A 21,207-nucleotide genomic window follows, 5' to 3' on the forward strand; every position below is an offset into this window, starting at 1 on the left:
GAGTCCAGACCCACATCCATGCATAAAGAGGAGCCATTCAAATGTCCTGGGGTAGGGACAAGGTCAGTATGACCTGCAAAGAGCAGAAAGCCAGTGTGGCTGGAGCAGAGGAACAGCATAAGGCCTTGTCAGCCGGAGTCGACAGTGCCACTTCATTCTAAATGCAGCAGAACCCAGCGCATAACTTCAAGCCACAAATGGGCACGGTGAGATTGGTGTGGTATTGTTTATGTTATAAGCCATGGTTTAAAACAAAACAATAGTCTAGATATCTATCTGGATGAGAGTTCCTCACTGGGTTATTTTTCATTTCCTTCTCTTCTCCATTGGGGGGCTCCAGAGATTGTCATAAATATCTAGCCTGGTTAGTCTCCCAGGTAGCTTCTTTGTGGCAGTTTCCTCAGAGTTTCTCCTAGAGTTATGGAACACTGACTAGAGAAGTATGAGCAACTGAATAAATCAATGATTAAAACACAATCAACTCTTTAAAACAAGTCTGCCTTTCAAAGACTGCATAGGACACAGTAATAAGAATCACTGTTTTCCCATAAAACCTATGGTATGCCAAGCCTTTACATGACTAAATACATTAGGACTGATTAGTGGTTTTATTTTAAGCAAAAGTGACTATACCAACAGAAGAAAGCTTTTTTCTTTTTTTTTAAAGGAGAGTGCCGCTCACATGGCCCATGTGGGGATCGAACCGTCAAACTTGGTGCTACCAGCACCGCACTCTATAACCAACTGAGTTAACCAGCCATCCTGACAGAAGAAAGATTTATAGAACAGATGAGAAGTATTGGTGCAGGACCTGGTAACCTGCCAGTTAATAAGACAACCTTAACAGTTGACAGTTTCGAAGTATTTGCTCTGTGCTGCCTAGCAGCATACTAAGTGCATTATTGTATACATTATCTCATCTAATCTGCCATTAATTATAGCTGATCGGAATGTCTGTTATCCCCTTTACTGAAGTTAGAAACTGATGCTCAGAGCCTTTAAGTGATTTGGCTGACATCTCAGAGATGATGGAGCAGGCATTTGGATGGAAGACTGCCTGACTCCAAAGCCCTTTATACTAACCAGGAGACTAAAATGAAGAGAATTCCAGAGGCTTCAGTACAGCTCTCAGCCCAGTTCGTCATTTCAGGTTTCTCAGTGATAAACTGGATATCATTATATCCTGGGGGAGGTGGGACATAACGTGGGTCCAACAAATTGGGGGGGCATCTCCAATGCCATGAAGATAATCAGAGTGTTTTGTAAACTACCAGATGTTACACAAAAATCAATGTATATTCAGCCAGCCTGATTTTTGCCTTAAAGAGAATACCTTCTCCTCAAAATAAATTCCTTAAAATTTTTTTTTTTTTTTCTGAACTTGGTTGCCCTCTCTTTTGGAACTTGACCCAAGTAACATGTTAAATGTTCATTTGTATCACCTGGTCCTCTCTCAGACAGGAGTTGGCAATATAACATCAGTTGCTAGTGAGTTCTGCCACCAACTCATTGTGTGGCTTTGAGCAAATCCCTTCCTCAGGACTCTAAATGCAAAATGAGAGAGTAGGTTAGTTGGAGTTCATGGTTATTTTCTATTGTAAAGTACTTGCATAGAATGTCGCCCAAGGTTGAGATAGAAAAAAGAAGAGGAAAGGGGCTAGGTCATGATATAACAAGAGGATTACTTTGAAATACTTGTTTAATGAGTAAATTATGGGCTCTTGACCGTAAGGCTCTTGACCGTAAGGTGGCCACAGATGTCTTCAACAGTTTCAGCAGATATTTAAGATGCATCAGACACCATTCCAGGCGCTGACAGCAAAAATGATTAACAAAGCCAGTATGGTTCCTGCACTCTGTGGCACTTTACATCTAGATAGATCAAAAACTGGGAGCCTGAAAACGGCATTTCAGCCACAGATGCGTCTTGCCCGACCAACACAGTTTTTTGCATTTTTGAAAAAACGTGCCAATGTTTAAAAATAAGGGGAGATTTCACACAGACGTTCTCATTTCCAGCTTTTCTTTTTAAAATCTGAGTATCTGGCAACACTGAGCTGGCATTTCCACATGGCAGGGCCATGCTGGAGACGAAGAGAAGCTGTCCCCACCCCACCCGCACGGCTGCCACCTATGTGCTCCCTCCCCAGTGGCTTAAGTGTGTGTGACTCCCGTTAGAAGGAAAATAGTTAAGAAGTTATTTCAATCGTGTTGGTTATTACAAAGGGGAAGCACAGGGAGGTGCCATGGGAGAGCACATAGAAACTTCCACTGAGCGAGCCTTCATCTCTGAACCGTCCCCTGCCGCCACCGCCACACGCAGAAGATGTGCATAAGACGCGCGGGGCGGGGGTTGGAGGGGGGTAATGGGGGCTGGGAACCAGGAGACCTGGGTATATAAAAGGGGTCTCTCCATTGTTACATTACGCTGGGCAAGTATTTTCCTTGTCTGTGCCTCCATTTCCCCAGCAGTAAAATGAGGATATCCGCTAGAACATAGTGGTTAAAAGATCCTTCTCGTCCGGACTTACACAATCCCCAACCTTCTCTGTGATCTCCCGCAATACCCTTACAGGAAATCTTGCCTTTCCCCTTCTCAGTTCTGCAGGTTCCTACCCGCCACTCCCATATATCCATCATCCTCGGTGGTGCCGCCTGAATATCTTGGGGGTGGGGGGGAAAGGGGTCACTTCAGGGGAACTGGGCCTCAGTCCGGCAAGTTGGGGCGCGTTTTGCCTTCCGGCGGCTCCGGACAGTGCCAGCGCCCCGCGGGATCTCCGCCGCCGGCTCCAAGCCGCGCCCGCAGCGCTGTCCTCCCGCGTAGCACTTCCCCAGGCGACAACACGACCCCAGGCGACTGCCCACCGTTTCTGAGGAGGGCCCGACGCCAGCGAGCTGTCCCCCACGCTCCACCCCAGCCCGGGAGCCGCCCCTCCAGGAGGAGCTGCGAGGTCAGACGGCGCTTGGACCTCGGCAGCCGCAGGTGCCCGCTCAGCCCAGCCCGGCGCTCGCCGCCGCCCCTGCGCCCGGGAAGGTAGGTGCCTTTTCTTGCTCTCTCCACGTTTCTGGGAGTTCCTCCGTTAGCCCCTTCTGCCCAGGTGGAAGCAGTCGGAGCTTCTTGTAAGGCGTGGAGAAAGAACTAAGATCTAGGTGAGTGGTGGCCTCGATGTTTTTTTCCTTCAAATAAACTAGTATACTAAGGGCGCTGTTGGGAAGCTAGGAAGTTAAAAGGGAAGAAAAAACAAAGGCAGCCGCTCAAGATAACTCAGCACAACCGATACGGCTGGGGCCAATCCTAGCTTACCAGCTATACTGTACCCCACCACAGCCCCTAGCTTCCCACTAACTCAGGTCCAGACACACACAAACTTCAATTAATATTTGCTGGGTGGTGATAAGTGCTGGAGGTGTTTCTGCTTGTTTCTTATCCAGCTTCTAAACAAGCAAAAATTGTCCTTGATGGTTGGCTTCATCTCAACAAGAATCCCCCCCACCCCCCCACCCCCGCGCAAAAGCTGAAGGATTTGAATATTTTTTTTACAGGTAAATAAAATGTGGTGTAGTCACACAATGGACTGCTATGCAGCACTTAAAAAACAGAAATCAGAGCTGTAGAGATCAGCATGCCTTGATTGCAGAAGTATAATAGTACATGATCACAGTAAGATGCAAAATGTACTACCTCATTTAGGTGACTTACTTTAAAACACATCGTGCTGTAGAACCGTAGAAAGTAGCTGACTGTAAAATATATCCCAGCTTCATGACTGTGACTGTCTTTGGGAAGTATGAAAAGGGAATGAATTTGAAATGAAGGTTAAGGTGGAAATGTTTACTTATAATATTGAATATGTAAAAATGATGAAGCAAAGATGACGAAATATAAACAATACGAGAGTGGTGTTAACTTTGGTGTTTTCCCCATTTTCTTTCTTCCCCATGATTCTAAATACTTCTCAGTTTAAGAAGTTCTGTTTTACAAATGCAAACAAAATAAGTTATGCCTGTACACACGCTGGGGCAATGAAATGGAAACCGTTTTGTCAGAAGTTGCAACTTTCTTGCATCACAACTTAGGTTCTTGGATTCCTGAAGATGCAGCCTCCTGACCTAGGGAGCCTTAGGTGCTTAGAAAAGCTTACATGTTGACAGCCCCCAAAAGCATAGGCCAAAGGCCAAGTATTGGCATTAGAGGAGTCTGCGGTTGATAATCTGGTAACTGACAAGGTCAAGGGAGAATCGGAAAATTCCCTGTGTTTCTGTGAGACACGTTGTCCTTTCTCTTATATTTTCTATGTTTAGTATGCTCATTTCCATGGGTGGTGACAGTCCTCTTGACATCTTGAAATGATGCTTATGTGACACTGCAGACTTAGTACCAGGAGGTCAGGAAGGGTGTGGGATTTGGAAGAGGTGAGTCCTCTGGCTCTTCTGGGCCCTATTCAGCAGAATGGAAAAGATGTGTCTCCATCTTCCGAGCAGAGAAAGGTTGATTTCTTTCGGGATATGAGGGGAAGTTGTCTAATTTGGTTATCCACATGGGAAGAAGAAGAGAAATACCATCCTAAACTGGATTGGGTTTAAGTGCAGTGGAGAAGCTACCTAACCCAGTAATTCCATTCACCTTCCTCTCCCCCAAACACACACAAAAGCAGTTACCTGTTTCCACAGATTGTTTCTGCTGAAAAAAAAAAAAAAATCACTGGATCTTTGGCACATCAAATTGTACACCAGAATGAAATTCTGAAATGTGGCAAATTGTGGTATTCTTCTTCTCTCCTTCTCTTTCTGATTTGACAACTTGCAAGGTCAATGGTTGGTACATTTTATGTTGCAAGAAGATGGGCTACTTGAGAGAAGCCTGAGGTGTGAAAGAAAAAATACATATATACATATATGTATATATGTATATATGTATATGACAGGATGGGGGTATGGTGTGAAAACTATGTGTACCGGGGCTTGATATACAAAATGAAAGAGAATGCAGCCCCCAGTCCGCTGTGTTAGCAATCACAATTCCTTAAAAATCAATGTTCTCTCTCTCTTTTTTTAAAATCAATGTTCTCTTTAGGACCAATACCCTCTAATGTCATTTCTGGTTGAGCCCTTACACTAGTCCCCACTTATTCTGGACTCCGAACGCAGTAACAGAATACACAGAGCAGCCCATTTGCTTCTCCCTAACCCACAGTGAAACACTAAAGCATCCCACTTGCTTCTTCCTACCCTCTTTCCTGCTGGAATTAAAAGCCCTTTGCTTTTTTTTTTTTTTTTTTTAGCCTGGAGAGACAATTGAGAGTTCTGTGTTCCTGATCTCAATTGTCCCTCGGGGCTTCCTCTAACCACCTGTTACCACCTGCTCCCACCCCACCCCTCTCCCACACCATTTAATTGGTTGCTTCCTAATTGCTAACTCTTTCTTTGCTCTCCATTTAATGATTCTTTTTAAAGTTCATAAGGCAGTTGGCCAGCTGTTGGCTTTTAGTATGAAAAGCAGCATTTCCTTAATGAGTCCGCCTTCCAAATGAAGGCTTTACTTACATTTTCCTGACTGGACACTAAGCTTTGCTTTTAGGCTTGTTTAGGGGCTTCTCAAGTTCTTTTTCAATAACATCCAGGCCAGGTTCCCTTGGGGCACTTTCTTCAAGGATGCCTCCAATTTGTATTTCCTTCATGTGAAAAAAAGTCCAAGAGGAACTCAGTCAACAGGTGTCAAATTTAAAATAAAATAAAAAATATTATATATATATATATATATATATATATATATATATATATATATATGACATGATAAGGAAATACTGCTACTATTAAAAATGGCAGTAGCTAACATTTATTCTTTGCACATTATGTCACAGGCATTGTGTTGGTTGCCTTCCATACATTGTCTCTTTAACTATATCCATGAGCGGTATTTGTCCTAGGCAGGTGTGGGGACAGAGCCCCAGAGAGCAGTTTCCAGGCTCTTGGCCTCATGTGGAAAGGTGCTGGCTCGGGTAGTAGATAGCCATCTACTATCTAGTTGGCTAGTTGGCCGTCCGTCAGCTGTAACCAGTGAGCCATTGGCCACTAATATAACTGCTGTGGCTACGCTAGCAGCAAAATGGGGGCTAGCAAGAAGATGGTGGTTGGCAAGCGTAGATTGCAGCTAGCACATCGGAGTGCGGGATGCAGATTGCAGAGAAGTAGACAGCAGGTTGCAGACAGTATGGCTCCTGCTTCCTGTGTCTCCAACCCAGCCGCCAGCGAGAGTATAGTGGTATGACTCCCCTATCTATGGCTCCGTGGGTGTTCCTTTTTGGCCTCACCATGTCCTGCGTTGTTATATGGGGAGCGGGAGCAGAGACCCCACAGGCCACCCCACACAACAGCAGGAGATTAGCTCAGGCCATATAGCTAGAACTAATTTTTAAATATTTTGTATAAAATCTGGTTATTTACCCATTTTCAGTAGATCTAAAAATTTGGCCGCTGGGCCCATATTTCCACTTGACAACAATGTCTTAGATTTGAGAGCAGTGATGTCTTCTAGATAGAACCTGGATTCTCCAGAACACCAGTGTCCCCACCGGGCACTAATGTCTTCCACCTGGTTGGGCCACTCACTCGTTTGCATTTCTGCCTGGCTCCTGTTAGCATCTCAGCTTGGGATTCCTGAGGAAAGCATTGTTGTTTCCCCCATTTTAGAGGAGACACGTTAAATAACTGGCCCAAAGCTATTATCAACATCAGTTTTAGAGCCAGAACTCTAGATGTGCCTCTCCTTACCAATTTCAGGGAAAGTAAAATTCTTTACGGGTATGTTTAAAAATGAAAAAAATCTATACATGTACTTTTCTTTCAGACACATCATTTAATTTGAGCTTCAGAGTCGCTAACAATTATTGAGCATTTATGCGGTGCAAATACTGTACATGTGGTCTCATTAAATACTAATAACATTTAATTTGCCTTTGTGGTAAGGCCAATTATCATCTTCAAATTCAGGGGAAAGAAAAAAGAAAGGTTTAGTGAAGTTTAGCAACTTGCTGGGGGGGCAAAGCCCAAACTCAGACTTTGTTTCTTTTATACTTTAGTATCTTCCAAGGAAGGAGAAAAGACATAGGGAATATATTTTTATATAAAAAAAAACAAAAAACAAACAAACCCTTAAAGCTGTCAATCACACATCCAAAAAAAAAAAGTTTAAAATCAACATACGTATTTTCTCAAAAATATGGAGAGTCACAATAAAATATCATTTTTAATTTATAGTTGTTAAAGCATTGCCGACCTCATTTTAAACTTGTCTTCATATTTAGAAAAATATTTTGCTTTTCTCCTTCTTTGTCGGTCTAGTCCACTATTGATGAGGCCATGGAGTAGGTTCTCCCAGATGCATGGTCTCTGTTATTTCTGAAATTATCATTTTCAAGCACCAAAAGTTCCACTGCAGTGGAACAAATTGACATTTTGGCCACAGTCTGTACTCAGGGTAGCTAGAGTGCGCCATTTGTAAGGTATTGTAAGACTACCATTTCTTTTTCTCTCCTTGATTTCTAGCTAAGGCTTCCAGACCTCTTTTGAGCGAAAATGACTATTTCTGCCAGGATTATGTAACTGGAGGATCCGAGTCTCAGCAGATGACCATGGGAGCCAACACTTCAAGCAAACCCCCAGTGTTTGATGAAAATGAAGATGGTAAGAAGTGTGTGATAGTTGTGTGTAAAATGTAGAATTTTGCAGAATTCAAATATAAGCATTTAGTTTCATAAGTATATTGCAATGGAAGACCTTTTTTTTTTAAAAAAAAAAAAAAAAAAAAGGTAAAACTGCAAGGGTAAGCCCGAGGACCTTGTGTGCTAGTAGCTGGATTTGACCTTCTGCTTTCCATGCGACCTTGGGTAGCTTTCTTAACCATAATTGCACTAATGCCCTTTGTCCAGAGGGAGCTGTGATTGGGCATTAGGAGGTTAGATCTTAACATTAAATGGTTTGTTTGTTCTGTGTGCTGTTCCTTTGACAGTGAAGTTATCCCTGTTGCTAGTTATTACAGAAAATGTCTTCTATTAACAAACTGCATGCAAATGACCATGTATAGGATTATAGAACGAACTCATGCAAGTAGGTGCCCTCTGAGCGTCTAACTGCTGTGATCCAGGGTCCTGGACAAACTGCACACTGCTGGGTCATAGGAAGAAGACTCAGTGTTGTTGGAGAGAAGAGAAACTTTCAAGGCCAGGCGCAGCAAGAAAAGAAGTAAGGGCATGGATCCTGATTCTCCTGTCATCCTACAGTGAGGCATGCCGGAACCAGGCACAGACCTACCCTAGTCCCTCTTCCTTCCTATTGTGGAAGTCTGAGCAGCTTTGGCAGTCTATGCAGGGTAGCAGCTGTTTATAGGTAGTCTGGGGGGGAAAAGGCCCCAGGTCCCAGCTAGTAAATTGCCCAGGCCTCCCAGGAAGAGTCCCCAGAGTCATTTCCAGGGAATTCTGCTAATTGGACCACAACAGAAAAGAACAATGAGCCGAAATTCAGGAGATTTGAGCACCACTCCTACTACTGTGTTTCCCTGAAAATAAGACCTAACTGGAAAATAAGCCCTAGCATGATTTTTCAGGATGACATCCCCTGAACATAAGCCCTAATGTGTGTTTTACAGCAAAGCTTAATATAAGACCCGGTCTTATTTTCAGAGACACACGGTATCAGCGACCTGTGAGGCTTGAGAAGCTTATTGATTCCCTCTATCTTGAATTTCCTCATGAATAAAGTGAGGCTATGATAGGCTAACTTTGAAGTTTTTTAACTCAAAAAGTTTGTAATTTTGAGATCCTAAAGCCATTTTGAAAAAATGATGAAACAGCATCTAAATCATCAAGGAAAGTTGTTTGTGTTAAATGTAAGTTGGGGGGGTGGCGGTGGCTCAGGCGGTTGGAGCTCCGTGCTCCTAACGCCGAAGGCTGCAGGTTCAATACCCACATGGGCCAGTGGGCTCTCAACCACAAGGTTGCCAGTTCAATTCCTCGACTCCCACAAGGGAGGGTGGGCAGCGCCCCCTGCAACTAAGATTGAACACAGCACCTTGAGCTGAGCTGCGGCTGAGCTCCCGGATGGCTCGGTTGGTTGGAGTGCGTCCTCTCAACCATAAGGTTGCCAGTTTGACTCCTGCAAGGGATGGTGGGCTGTGCGCCCTGCAACTAGCAACGGCAACTGGACCTGGAGCTGAGCTGCACTCTCCACAACTAAGACTGAAAGGACAAGAAGAACTTGACTTGGAAAAAATCCTGGAAGTACACACTGTTCCCCAATAAAGTCCTGTTCCCCTTAAAAAAAAATGTAAGTTGGACTGCTGGAACAGAAACTACAAGTAACAGTGGCTTACACAAGATGGACTTGTTTTTTGTCTCACATTTTTCTTTCTCGTGTAACAATGTAGGCGTCAGTAACCCATATCATAGGTGGCTCCAAAGGGTTAGGAACTCTGGCTGTGACAAGCTGGCTTCTTTCCTTCCCTTTTCATCCCTTGAGTGTTACTCTCACCCTTCTGCCTTAGGATGACTCACCACCACTTCCAAATTACAGCCAGTGAGACGGGGGAGAGGAGGAGAGGGGAAGCTGTGACCACTCCGTTTAAGCCTATGATCTGGCTGTTGTGTAGCTTGTTACTTATATGCACATACCTACTTACAAGGAAGACTGGGAAATTTGGTATGTTGTTACCTTGTGTAGCTAGGAACCTTCTAAAAATAAGGAGTTCTGCTTTATTCCAAAAGAACGGGAGAATTTGTTGTTTGCCATGGCTGCAGGGCAACTAGAAGCCTGCTACTACCTTAGTTTTGGAGTCCGGATGGAGCCTTTCAAAAACAAAATATCTGACTGATCAGGACGCCTTGTTCCCAGCTACTTACTGTTCATTTGGAGGCACACCCTTACTTCCTCTACAAAATACTGCATAGGAACACCCTGAAATCATAGTTAGAAATGGTCTTAAGAAAACTTTTTTTTTCCACTCTTATTTCTGTTGCCTCACTTTGCTTTATCAAGTAATAAAGGCAAGGATCTAGATACTGCTGATGTTACTTGATTTTTTTCATCTCTAAAATGGGAAGACAGTAGGCTTGGATTTCATTTGGTTGGTTCACTATACTCCGTATGGATTCAGAGCTGATGCTTGCATAAGACTGGTCCTCAGAAAAGAGAGTAGGAAAGTGAGGCCAGCCTCAGGCCTGTGATTTGCTAAGAATGTGTCATTTCAAGGGATTAGGGTAGCATTCTAATGGGAAAACACAGAAATGTCTCCATCTTCCTTAAGGCAGCCCCTCAGCCCAGTGAGATGCGCCCAGTGCAGTACCCATAAAGAGAAGAGCCGAGCAGAGCAGTGCTTCCCAGGGGCAAGGCTCTGAGTCCGTTTATACCCACAGTTGTAAGGCAGAAGCAGGAAAGCAAATCTACCTACTATGAGCCTGCTCTGCTAGACATAGGAAATGGAGGAGGAAACAAGACGGCCTTTACAGAGCTCCTGTCCGCCTGGTGGAAGGCAAACAACAGACAAGCAAGCAAATCCAGATTAACTTCAGCAAGTGTTCAAGTGCCACCAAGGAAATGACTCTGAGTGACAGGGTGATGGCAGAGACCATGTTAGATAGGGTACGGTCAGCGTTGGCCTCTCTGAGAAGCTGACATCTGAGGTGACACCTGAAAGATGAGAAGCCACTCATGCAATGACATGAGAAGAATGGCTCAAGCACAGGAAGAAGCAAGTTCAAAATTCAAACAATGACAAAATTGGGAATGAATAGCTGCCTATATCATATCGTAACATTCTGATAAGTACCAGTTTGTATATAATGAAAAGGGACCATATTTAATTGTTTAATCAGTAAATTCTATAATGTTGATTTGGCTCCTTTGCTAATTCAAGATTGAGTACAAGATAAAATTTTGATTGATTGCTGTGAAGCTTCTGACTAAGAAACAAAACAAAACAAAGAAAGAAAAAGCACTGACTAATCAAAGAACATTAAGGCTTATATCATCTTCATCTTCATATTTTAGTATAAATAATCAAATCAGGCCAGAATCTAGGGCACTAAAATGAGCCAATTTGATTGCTTTAAAAATATTGCTGAAAAGAATCCCAATATGTGATGAAAAGGTATTTAATATTTCCTTCAAACTGTTTACTATTCCCAAAATATTGATTTGAGAATAAAATTAAAACCAATTTTCCCAAGTACTATTTCAAGATTTTTTGCTCATGGAAAAGTGTTTTGGTTTACTTTGAAAGCAATTAAGGAATGAGATGTTATTGGATATCCCTTGAGATAAGCTGCTCTTGCTAGAATTCATCCTGACACTTTGTATTTCATGTTGTCCTGATACTGATATTGAAAGAATTATTCTCTTTGTTACTTATGTTGCTCTTTATTTAGTGAAAATAAAGTATAATATTTATAGTGTTGCTGAACACAGTAAGGTTTACTTATGTGATTAACATTAAGTCAACTTTTACAAAGTACATCTCAAATTATACTATTGTTTTGTTTTGTGGCTCTAGCCTTCACATTTTAGTGCAAACCTAAGTCCTAATTACTTTTTATTATTGTGGTAAAGTATACAGAGGGTACCAAAAAATGTATACACATTTTAAGAAAGGAAAAAACTGTATTAAAATTGTAATACCCAATATATACCGATAACAAAGGATGAATACAAGTCATGTATATACATTTTTTGACACCCCCGGTATGTAACAAAATGTAACATTTTAACCATTCTTAAGTATACAGTTTAGTGGCATTAACGATATTCACAGTTTTGGACAACATCTAGAACATTTTCATCTTCCCAAACTAAATCTTTGTCTCATTAAATAACAATGCCCTATTCCATCTTCCCCCAAGGCCATGGCAACCACCACTCTACTTTTTGTCTCTATGAATTTGACTATTCTAGGTACCTGATATAAGTGGAATCATGTAATATCCATCCTTTTGTGTCTGGCTTATTTCACTTAGCATAATATTTTCAAGGTTCATTCATACAATAGCATGTATCAGAATTTAATTCCTTTTTAAGGCAGAATAATATTCCATCTTTTGTACATACCACATTTTGTTTATCTTTCATTCATTCATGAACATTTGATGGTTTCCACATTTGACTATTGTGAATAACACTGCTATGAACACTGGTGAACAAATATCTGAGTCGTTGTTTTTAATTATTTTAGGTATATATACTTACAAGTGGAATTGCTGGATCATGTGGTAATTCTTTATATTTTTTTTTAGGAACTTCCAGACTGTGTTCCACCTAATTATGTGTAGCGTTTTAGTAATGGGAAACCACCTAGCATAATGGGCTAAAACCATGGGCTCTGCTATTGGAAAACATACACAGGTTCAAATCTCAGCAGTGCCACAGACTAGCAATCTGTGTGTTTTTATGAGAAAAATCAAAGGGGACATAGCTTAATCAACCATCATAAAACACTCAAGTTAACTTGACTAATTATCAAGTGTTCTAGAGGGACTTGGAATGCCATGAAAAAAGTCCCCACGCCTAAATAATTACTAGTGAATTCATTTGGGGGATGGGGGAAACCAAAAAACCAAACCAAACAAAAAACCAAACTTCTATTGTGCAAGTTATTGAACCGCCTCAGTTTCTCAATATGTAAAATGCAAGTAATCATTGGATATACTTCTTTGGGTCATTGTGAGGATTAAATAAAACAAGTAAAACACTTAGCAAGGTGTCTCACATAAAATAACCGCCCAATTAATGCTAATGATGAGTCTCTTAGCATAAACTCTGAATTACTTCAACTTCTGAAAGAAACAAAATTGATTAAATGCACCTCTATAGATATCACAGTGAGTGTAACCTAATCACAGTTCTATCAATGGAATTGTATTAAAAGAATAGTGGATTTTATGGATTCTGTGAAAACCTATATAAAAGCCCTCTACAAAACAGCCATGTGATTGACGGCACAAAAACAGTCTCATGTGGCTTCCTTTTATCCGCCCCACCTCCCCTCGGGGTGACTGTATTTTCATTTAAGGCAAACTCAAGAATTCAATGGGCTAACAATCAATAAACTTTACTTTTTCTTTTTTAGAAACCTTTTCTGATTTACACCCAAAGCTATTTAACTAATACCATTGGATCAACAGACAGTGACAATTGCCCCTTATAACTAATTACCATATGGATATTCTGAGAAACAGTCAATGATACAGAGACATTTTAAGTTTTCTGAAAGAAAAGGAGTGCAAATGATACTTGTTTTAAATGTTTATATAATATCTCTTTCCTTTAATGTTTTATTTCCTCTATCTGAATGCAATGGTTTTGTTGTTTGGTTTGCGTTTTTTTTTGTTTGGCTTGTTTTATTTTTTTTATAAAGTCCAGATATAAAGGTTTTCAGACTAATTTAGAAAAGATTTAATAACACAAGAAAGAGGACTTGTTTATAATTCGGGGTCTAGGCAACAGAAGAAGGTCTTGCTGTCATTATGAGCTGTATGTTTCTAAGCACATACAAAAAACTAGAGGTGATACAGTTGGTTTAGTTCAACCAACAGACAACTTTCTTCTAGAATACTGTACCTAAGAAAATTGGCCTTAGGCTGAAAAGATGCCACAGAGAGTTCATCCATTCCCTGAGTTTGCAGAGAGAGCTCAATTACTGCATTATTCTTTGGACTTGCTGAAGACTCAATGTTCTACTTTCATTTGGCAACACTTGTCTCCTAGGATATGTGACTGTTTCCAGTTTCCCTACATCTTCTTTGGTGACAGAGGCAATGGGTCCTTCAAAATGTTGAGCCAAAAAAAGTAGCCACAGATTTGCAATCCAAAAGAAATGGAAGGTTACTGAATTGATTCCAGCAGTGAAGGACTTTGTGAATCTCCTTTGTTATTTTTATGTTGATGCATTGCGTATCTGTACATAATTGGGGAAGCAAATGAATTTCAGACTTTCCCCCTCTCAAACTTAAGTAATGTTGCTTATATTATTCACTATTTTGCATTAAAATGATTGGGAAAGTCAAAAGAAAAATTCTCTAGTGAGAACGGGCTTCTTAAAAAACTAATTAAGTCATCTTTAATGAATGGTCTAACATTTAGTTATGGCATTTGTCACAAATAACCTCAGATCCAACATTTTATAGAACAGGCACTTTGAGCTTGTGAGGGCTTTATTTCTTCCATTCCCAGGGATTGGAAGAGTCAGGAAGAAACAAACTAGACAGCCAAGGAAACAACCTCAAAGACAGAGCGAGGGCTTCCAATTTGGATGTTCCCTGAGCAGTGAGTTATGAGTACACGCTTAGGAGAAATCTACTCAAACAAATTAAGAATTTACATCCTGCCTTTGGAGACTTACAATACTTTAATAATATTCATATTAAAGGCTCTGAAATGTCCTACAATACTGAAACCTCAGTATTCTAGTATTTTTCAAACTTATTTCAACATGAAACCATTTTTGTGGAAAATCTTTTTAATACCTTGTGGTACATAATATTCTGTGAATCTCAATATGAGAAATTCAGGGAAACTACCTAGGTTCAAAAACTAAATCTGTAGGCCAATTTCAACTTCAGACCACGTGACTGGTACACCAAGCCTCTTGTTTTCAATGAGGAAGAGAGGGAAGGCCTTCAGGGGATCCGGCTTCTGTTGTATGGCCTTTCGGGGGTAAAATTAGTCACAGTAATCCCTGTTAGCCATCATTTCACCAATGCAGGTCTTATGAAATATACAGTGATTCCAACTGTGCATTGCTATGGAACCGTTAATGGTAACAGCATTTCAAAACACACACACAAAGCCAGTGATGGAATAATATTCTTGTTAAAATAGGGCACTGAGCACAGCTGATGTGGTGAAAGGACTGCAAAACTTATGGTTATAGATTTTGCATTCAAATAGACTGGCACAGGCTTTATATTTTCCTTTTGAACAATTTCTTTTTTCATTTCTGGAGGCATTTTTACAGTAAAATAAGTAACATTAACCTTGTTTTGTCCTTCAGTAGCCTGTATATGTTTTTTTCCTATTTCTGAGAATGGTTTAAAGCAGGGTTGGCATACTTTTTCTGTACTGGTCCAGACAGTAAATAATTTATGCTTTGATGTTCACACACAGTCTCTGTCACAACTACTCAGCTCTGCCATTGTAGCATGAAAGCAGTCATAGAAAATGAGGCAACAAATGTGGCTCTCGGCCAGTAACATTTTATTGACAATGAAATTTGAATTTCACATCATTTTCACTCGTCACAAAATATTTTTATTTCTTTCCAAACTTTTCAAAAGTATAAAAGCCATTCTTAGCTTATAAGCCATATGAAAATAGCTGTCAGGTTGGATTTGGCCTGTGAGTCATAGTGTGCTGACCCCTGGTTTAAAGCATCCTGCAGACATTTATTTTCATGCACTGGGGGCCTGTCTAGGACCCACCCAGAACCCTCTAGCCTTCACTGAGAGACTGGGCAAGGAGACAGATATTTGTTCTCTGTAGATGCTTAACAAATTAACTCCTCACTGATGCTGTTTTGGTTGATCAGTGTGAGCCAGTGGAAATACTTGGCCCAATCAATCTAGTGTTTTAGACGATAAAATGTATTATTTTTGTAATATATATGATTTGATAGCCATACAGACTGAGTTTAATTAAATGGGTACAACCTGTCATTCATTTGCAATATTACTAGGTAGAATTTATCTCCTACTAGGGGCATTTATTCAACTGAGAAGAACCCAACAATTGGGGGTGTTGATCCCCCCCTCCTGCCCCACTGTTCTACATCACAATTTGTTCTAAAGAAATAGCCAGTGTATTTCTGACTTCCAAGCGAATTCATGAATCGGGGTCCAGGCAGCAGGAAGAGAAACTGTTGGTGCCCACTGCTTGGTCTTGGCACCAGCAATGGATGTCAGTAAGTCCCAGACTCCCTGGGGCACCATGTTTCATAAAAGAGAAGTGCTGACTGTGCAAAATGATGCCACCAGTTGGCCTTGGAGGCTGCTTCTCTGGAGAAGTTCCAAATATATTCTTAAAAGACCTGCCAAGCCCCACATGTATTACGGGCAATCATTTGCTGCCAGCCATTTGGGATAACAAAGGGCCAGTGAGCCAACTAAGTAATTTTTCACCAGTAGCTCATAAGTGATGTGCTCTAGAGCTGACCTTCAACCTTAACTAGGACCACGGTGTCAGAGAGGTGAAATCAGTGATTCCCAGATATTCTCTGTGGACAAATGCCAACCTATGTCTAGGTTTTACTTAGTCTGCAATGAAAAGAGAAAAAGGAAGACACTGTAATAAGCTTCTCATAAGGCAAAAACTATTAAAATTTTTTAATTCTAAGAGTACACCCTTTCTTGCGGGTTTAGTACATAACGATTCTAGAAACAGAAATGTTTTTTCATGGTGAGAACTTAAGAGATGAGTGACTAGCCTCTCTGATCCCCCGTTTTCTCTTCTGTAATAGGGCTGATAACAGTATCTGCCTCGCATAGTCTCTGTGGGAATAAAAAGAGCTTATCCATAAAAAGTGTTTAGTGTAGTGGCTGGCACCTGGCAACTGTGTTAACTATTAAATGTTAATTATAAATGTTAGCTGTTGTTACTACCATTATCATAATCATCATAGTTTTTATTACTACCTTTATCATCATCGTAGTTTTTAAGGTCCTTCCTTGGCCATTAAAAAATAAACGCTACCCAATGTTGGTTTTCCTTTTCTCCCCTAGTTGTATTTTTAGAGGGACAGGATTTTCTGATCCATGAAATCTAGATCTATAATTGTAATTTTCAGTAAGTGCTATGTAGATAACTTATTTAAGTAGCTGAAATGGGGATGGAGGGGGACTCAAAGGTGACCTGTTTTAACTAGGACAGTCATTTAAGTGAAAGATGATGGTGCCTGGGCTAACAGAGTGGCAATGGAGATGGAAAGCTGAGAAGTTATGCAGCAGTCGTTTTTAATATAAAATAATTGGAAGTTACTGATGGTTTGAATGTGGGGTACATGGGACACAACAAAATCAAGAATCAAGCCTAGATTTTTGCTTGAGTCGTCAGGTAGATGGCTGTGACATTGTGCTGAGATGGAGAAGAGGGGGAGTTGCAGGGTTGGGGACATGTTTGGGCATAGTCAAGAGTCCTCATTTTGATGCATAAAATGACTGTGAGACATCTAAATGGTGATATGAGGCAGGAGGCTGGGATTGAGTGGCCAGAGATGAGTGGAAAAGTCTGAGCTGGAAATGTAAAGATATGCGTTTTAATTCTGTGGGGGAAGGATGCGTCTGCCTCAGGCGCAAATGTGGAAACATAAAAGGAACCCCAATACTTACAAGGTAGGCAAAGGAAAGCTATTCATCTAAGGTTATTGCGAAGGAACAGCCAGTGAGGAAGGGAAAACATTTGTCCTGAAGTTTAAGAGAGAAGAGTGTTTTAAGAGCGAGGCATCGTCACTTATGTTGAATGCTGCTGCATGGTTGAGTAAAGTGAGAACGATCTGTGGGTGGAGGTCACTTTGAAGATATCGGTGACAAAAGCAGCTCAGTGGTGTTGTGGAGGCATGAGCCAGTCTATGGGGAGTTAGCAGTGTGTGGAAGCTGAGGACACCGACAGAGCATGTGTAGTCAACTCTTTCAAGAAGTGTGGTCAAAAGAGAAGCAGAGAAATGAGGCCATAGCTGAAGGTGAATATAATGTTAAGGGAGGAATTTTTCTTTCTTTTTTTTAAGAGGGGATATGACAGCAAGTCTCTGCTGGTGGGAATCAACCAATGTAAAGGGAAGAAACTAACATATCATGTGACCAGGAACCAGAGCTGGCTGCATCCATGTGGGACCAATGCAGGCACACAGGACATTGCATGCAGAAGGGCCCGACACTTGGGCTTTAATGACCCCAGGTGCTGTGTCTGAGTTCTTACTAATTTTGTCTTTGAACTTGTGTTTGTAAGTGAGGCCTGATGGCCACTGGATCATGCTTCACAGGCTGGAGCCTGGGCTCACACTCTGCCGCCTCCCCAGGAACGGGTCTAAGTTGGTTGCTCCTGGTGTCACCCTGGCCGCTCCCACCCTCTGTCTATGGCATAAGTCTGGGTGCTGATGCAGGGATGGCTGGGGATGAGCACCCTCGTGACATCCCCACAGGGGGCATGGTGGTGGCCATCATTGCGCCAGGTTGCCAGTTTGCCTGGTGGATGGCCAGACATAGACTATCTTTTGGCCTCTCACCCACCCCTCCCTTCCCATCCAGATACTGAATATGTCATGGAGTTCAATTTAGAAGCAAGTGATGTGAAGATGTACTCACTACCCAGTAACATTCTAGTTAGGAGCGGTGGCAGAGACTCCAACAACCGTGATGCATTTTATCATCAGATCTGTCTACAATGTAAACATCGCAGGACTGAAGCACAGGAAGATTAAGCCACCGACCTGAAATCAGATAGCCTTGGGGCGAGATTCTGCACCTTGATATGAAATGAATCTCATGTATTTCAGATATTTATTATAGATATCCTCCCAGGATGGCCAACCAGAATGGATTTATAAAATTAAACTCAGGGGATAGCTTTCCGATAAGAATACATCAAATTATATGCCTACCACAGAATCTTGCTCTCAGAGAGCTGAGTCATTTCACGGGGACTTTCATGTTCACTTCTGATGTAACTCACAGGCATAGCTCCGTTAGACCCCACTATTACTGAAGTGTTGGGGATTTGATATATAACACCTTTTCTTCCCTGGAGTTAATCACACAGTTCATCACTACTCCTGAGCTTTGCTTGTCTTCCCCTATTTTTTTTTTTTTTCAAAGACAATTTCAATGACCTTCATCCATGTCTTTCACAATTCATTTTACCATCACCACCATCATCATCATCATCATCAATGTCATCATCACCATCACTTACTCGACCTATTTTAGTCCAACATAATTTGTATAATACCTTCTGGGATAACTTTCATTTACATTTACAAAATATTGATGTCACTGCCACATTGATAACTTCTTCAATTTTCTGTCCAGGGTATACCAGGAAAAATGTTCTAAATGAAGACTTGATTGAAGCATTGAAAAGAATTTCTGCTTAAGTCTTATGTTCTTAATTGGTAACTAGAATTGGCTTGCATGCTTTCCTCCATGGGTTTCCACTGAAGACTATGGTCCCAATAGTCACTGTAGTTAACATTTTGAGGGTTATCTAACATAAAGGTAGATGAACTTTACTGCAACTATTCTGAAAAAAATGTGTATTTAAATGTATATTTAAAAGCAAGTTTTATAATTATAACTGGTCATGTCCCTTCTACCACTTCCTCGAAAGAAAAAGAAAAAAAAAAAAAACTAGTCATCTCCACCTCACCCTCTGGAGAGGAGGGTTCCTTAGCCAGAAAGACCTGAAACACTGAGGGCCGGGGGTGCCTTGTGGAAAATGGGGAAATCAGGAAATGAATGCCTACTGAGTGCTCAGGCCCTCAGCCAGCCCTCTTTTCCCCATTTGGCTATGATAACACTGGCTGCTGGGGCCTTACCCTCCAGACAAGAGAACGATAGAGTTCTGTCTGAAGATTTCGACCAACCCAACAAGGAAGAGCTAAAGTTATCAACATCAGAGTTTTGCTAACTCAGCATCCTTGCCATAGCTTTCTAGAGTGAAGCTTACTGTTGACAAGATCCATTCACATGCTCAGAACTTCCAAATAGGGGGTTAGGTCTCCACACTTAAGTACACGCAGACAACTAAGGATTTTCAGACATGTGGAAAAGTCTTTAAATAGGACTGAAAGAAACTAAAACAAATGAATAGAAAAAACAACAACCGAAAAACTTAAAGAAAACTATTGGAGAGATGTGAGAAAGATATAGTAACATTTTTTTTTTTTTTTTTTAAGTAGGAAAAAAAAGGATACCAAGAAAACAACAGCTAGAGAACAAAGATTAGCATGAGGGAAAAAATTACAGTATCAATGGAAAAATTCAAAAAACGGTTACAAAATAAATGTAAGGAAATTTCCCAGAATAACAAGCAAACAGAGAGAGACAGAAGATAGAAGGGTAAATATACAAAAAATTAAGGGCCAGCCTAGGAGTTCTAGTTCTAAATATTAGGAGGTACAGAAATAGAGAAAGAAAAAATAAAAGGGAGGAAACTATTACTACATATTTAAAGGAAAAAGGAAAGCCCAGAATTTAAGGACACAAGTTCCCAGATTCAATCAGCCTATCCAGTACCCAACACGATGAATGAAACAAGCCCATATCATCATAACATTTCAAAACATTCAATACAAATATACCATCCTGCAAAGGTTCAGAGAAGAAAACTATTGCAATAAAGGGTCTGGCACCTAAATAGCTTTAAACTTCTTAACAGCAATGCCAAAAGCTAGAAATTAAGAAGAGCAATGCCTCAAAATTCTGAAGGAAAATAATTTCCAAACTGGAATTCAGTACTCAGCCAAACTCTCAACTGAGTGTAGATAAAATAAAAACATTTGTCATATATGCAAGTCTTCAAAACTTTACCTCCCATGTAATCTTTCTTACAGAGCTGTTGCAGGACGTACTCCACAAGAACAAGGGAGTAGAACAAGAAAGAGAAAGAAGATGCATGCAATAAGCAGGGAATCCATCATTAAAGAGGAGTGAAGGAAACACCCAGAATGATGGTTAAGGGGAGCCCCAGGATGAAAGCTGTAAAGCAAGAATGATAAACAGCCCAGATTGGGTTAGGTCACAGGGCTCTGACATTTTCAGGAAGGTGACAATGTGATGGACGCGCTTGAACATGTTGAAAGGGAATTTAGACAACTAGAATATGAGATTGAATTAGGAAAAAGGATATAGAAAAATAAACTCATGTATAAACAAGACCATTATTAATTCCGAGGAAACTGAAACATTGTGCGAGAAAGGGAAATTAATCATAGCTTACTACTCAGGAGCGCATACCATTTCCATATTCACAATAATGAAAATACTGATCCAACTGAAACTATTAATATTATATCAGATACAGCTACTTTGGAAAGATGGGAGTATGTTAGGGGTAAGACCAAAAGACCAAGAAAGTGAGCAAAACCCTTACCTGCCATCTTTGAAAATCAGTAAATAATGCATAAAACTGAAAAGAAGCGACAACAAAATCATACTATTTAGAAGACATGGTGCACAC

The 21,207-nt window shown here is 40.9% G+C and overlaps 1 protein-coding gene across 3 annotated transcripts in view; it reads left to right on the forward strand.

Moving 5' to 3' along the window:
• The first annotated feature begins 2,425 nt into the window (after positions 1-2,425).
• Positions 2,426-21,207, forward strand: part of STK32A (serine/threonine kinase 32A) — a 98,243-nt gene continuing 79,461 nt past the window's right edge. The window contains exons 1-2 of one of the 3 annotated variants that reach the window (XM_088798693.1): positions 2,426-3,034; positions 7,546-7,683. In XM_088798693.1, coding sequence (XP_088654819.1) covers positions 7,626-7,683 — 58 coding nt within the window. In that variant the 5' untranslated portion in view covers positions 2,426-3,034; positions 7,546-7,625. Of the gene's footprint in view, positions 3,151-7,545; positions 7,684-21,207 lie in introns of all 3 variants that reach the window. The other 2 variants (XM_019739132.3, XM_019739131.3) reach the window with 2 other exon arrangements.

The sequence above is a fragment of the Rhinolophus sinicus genome, chromosome 5, assembly GCF_057876585.1.
Source record: "Rhinolophus sinicus isolate RSI-liver-muscle chromosome 5, RSI-T2T, whole genome shotgun sequence".
Classification (NCBI taxonomy): domain Eukaryota; kingdom Metazoa; phylum Chordata; class Mammalia; order Chiroptera; family Rhinolophidae; genus Rhinolophus; species Rhinolophus sinicus.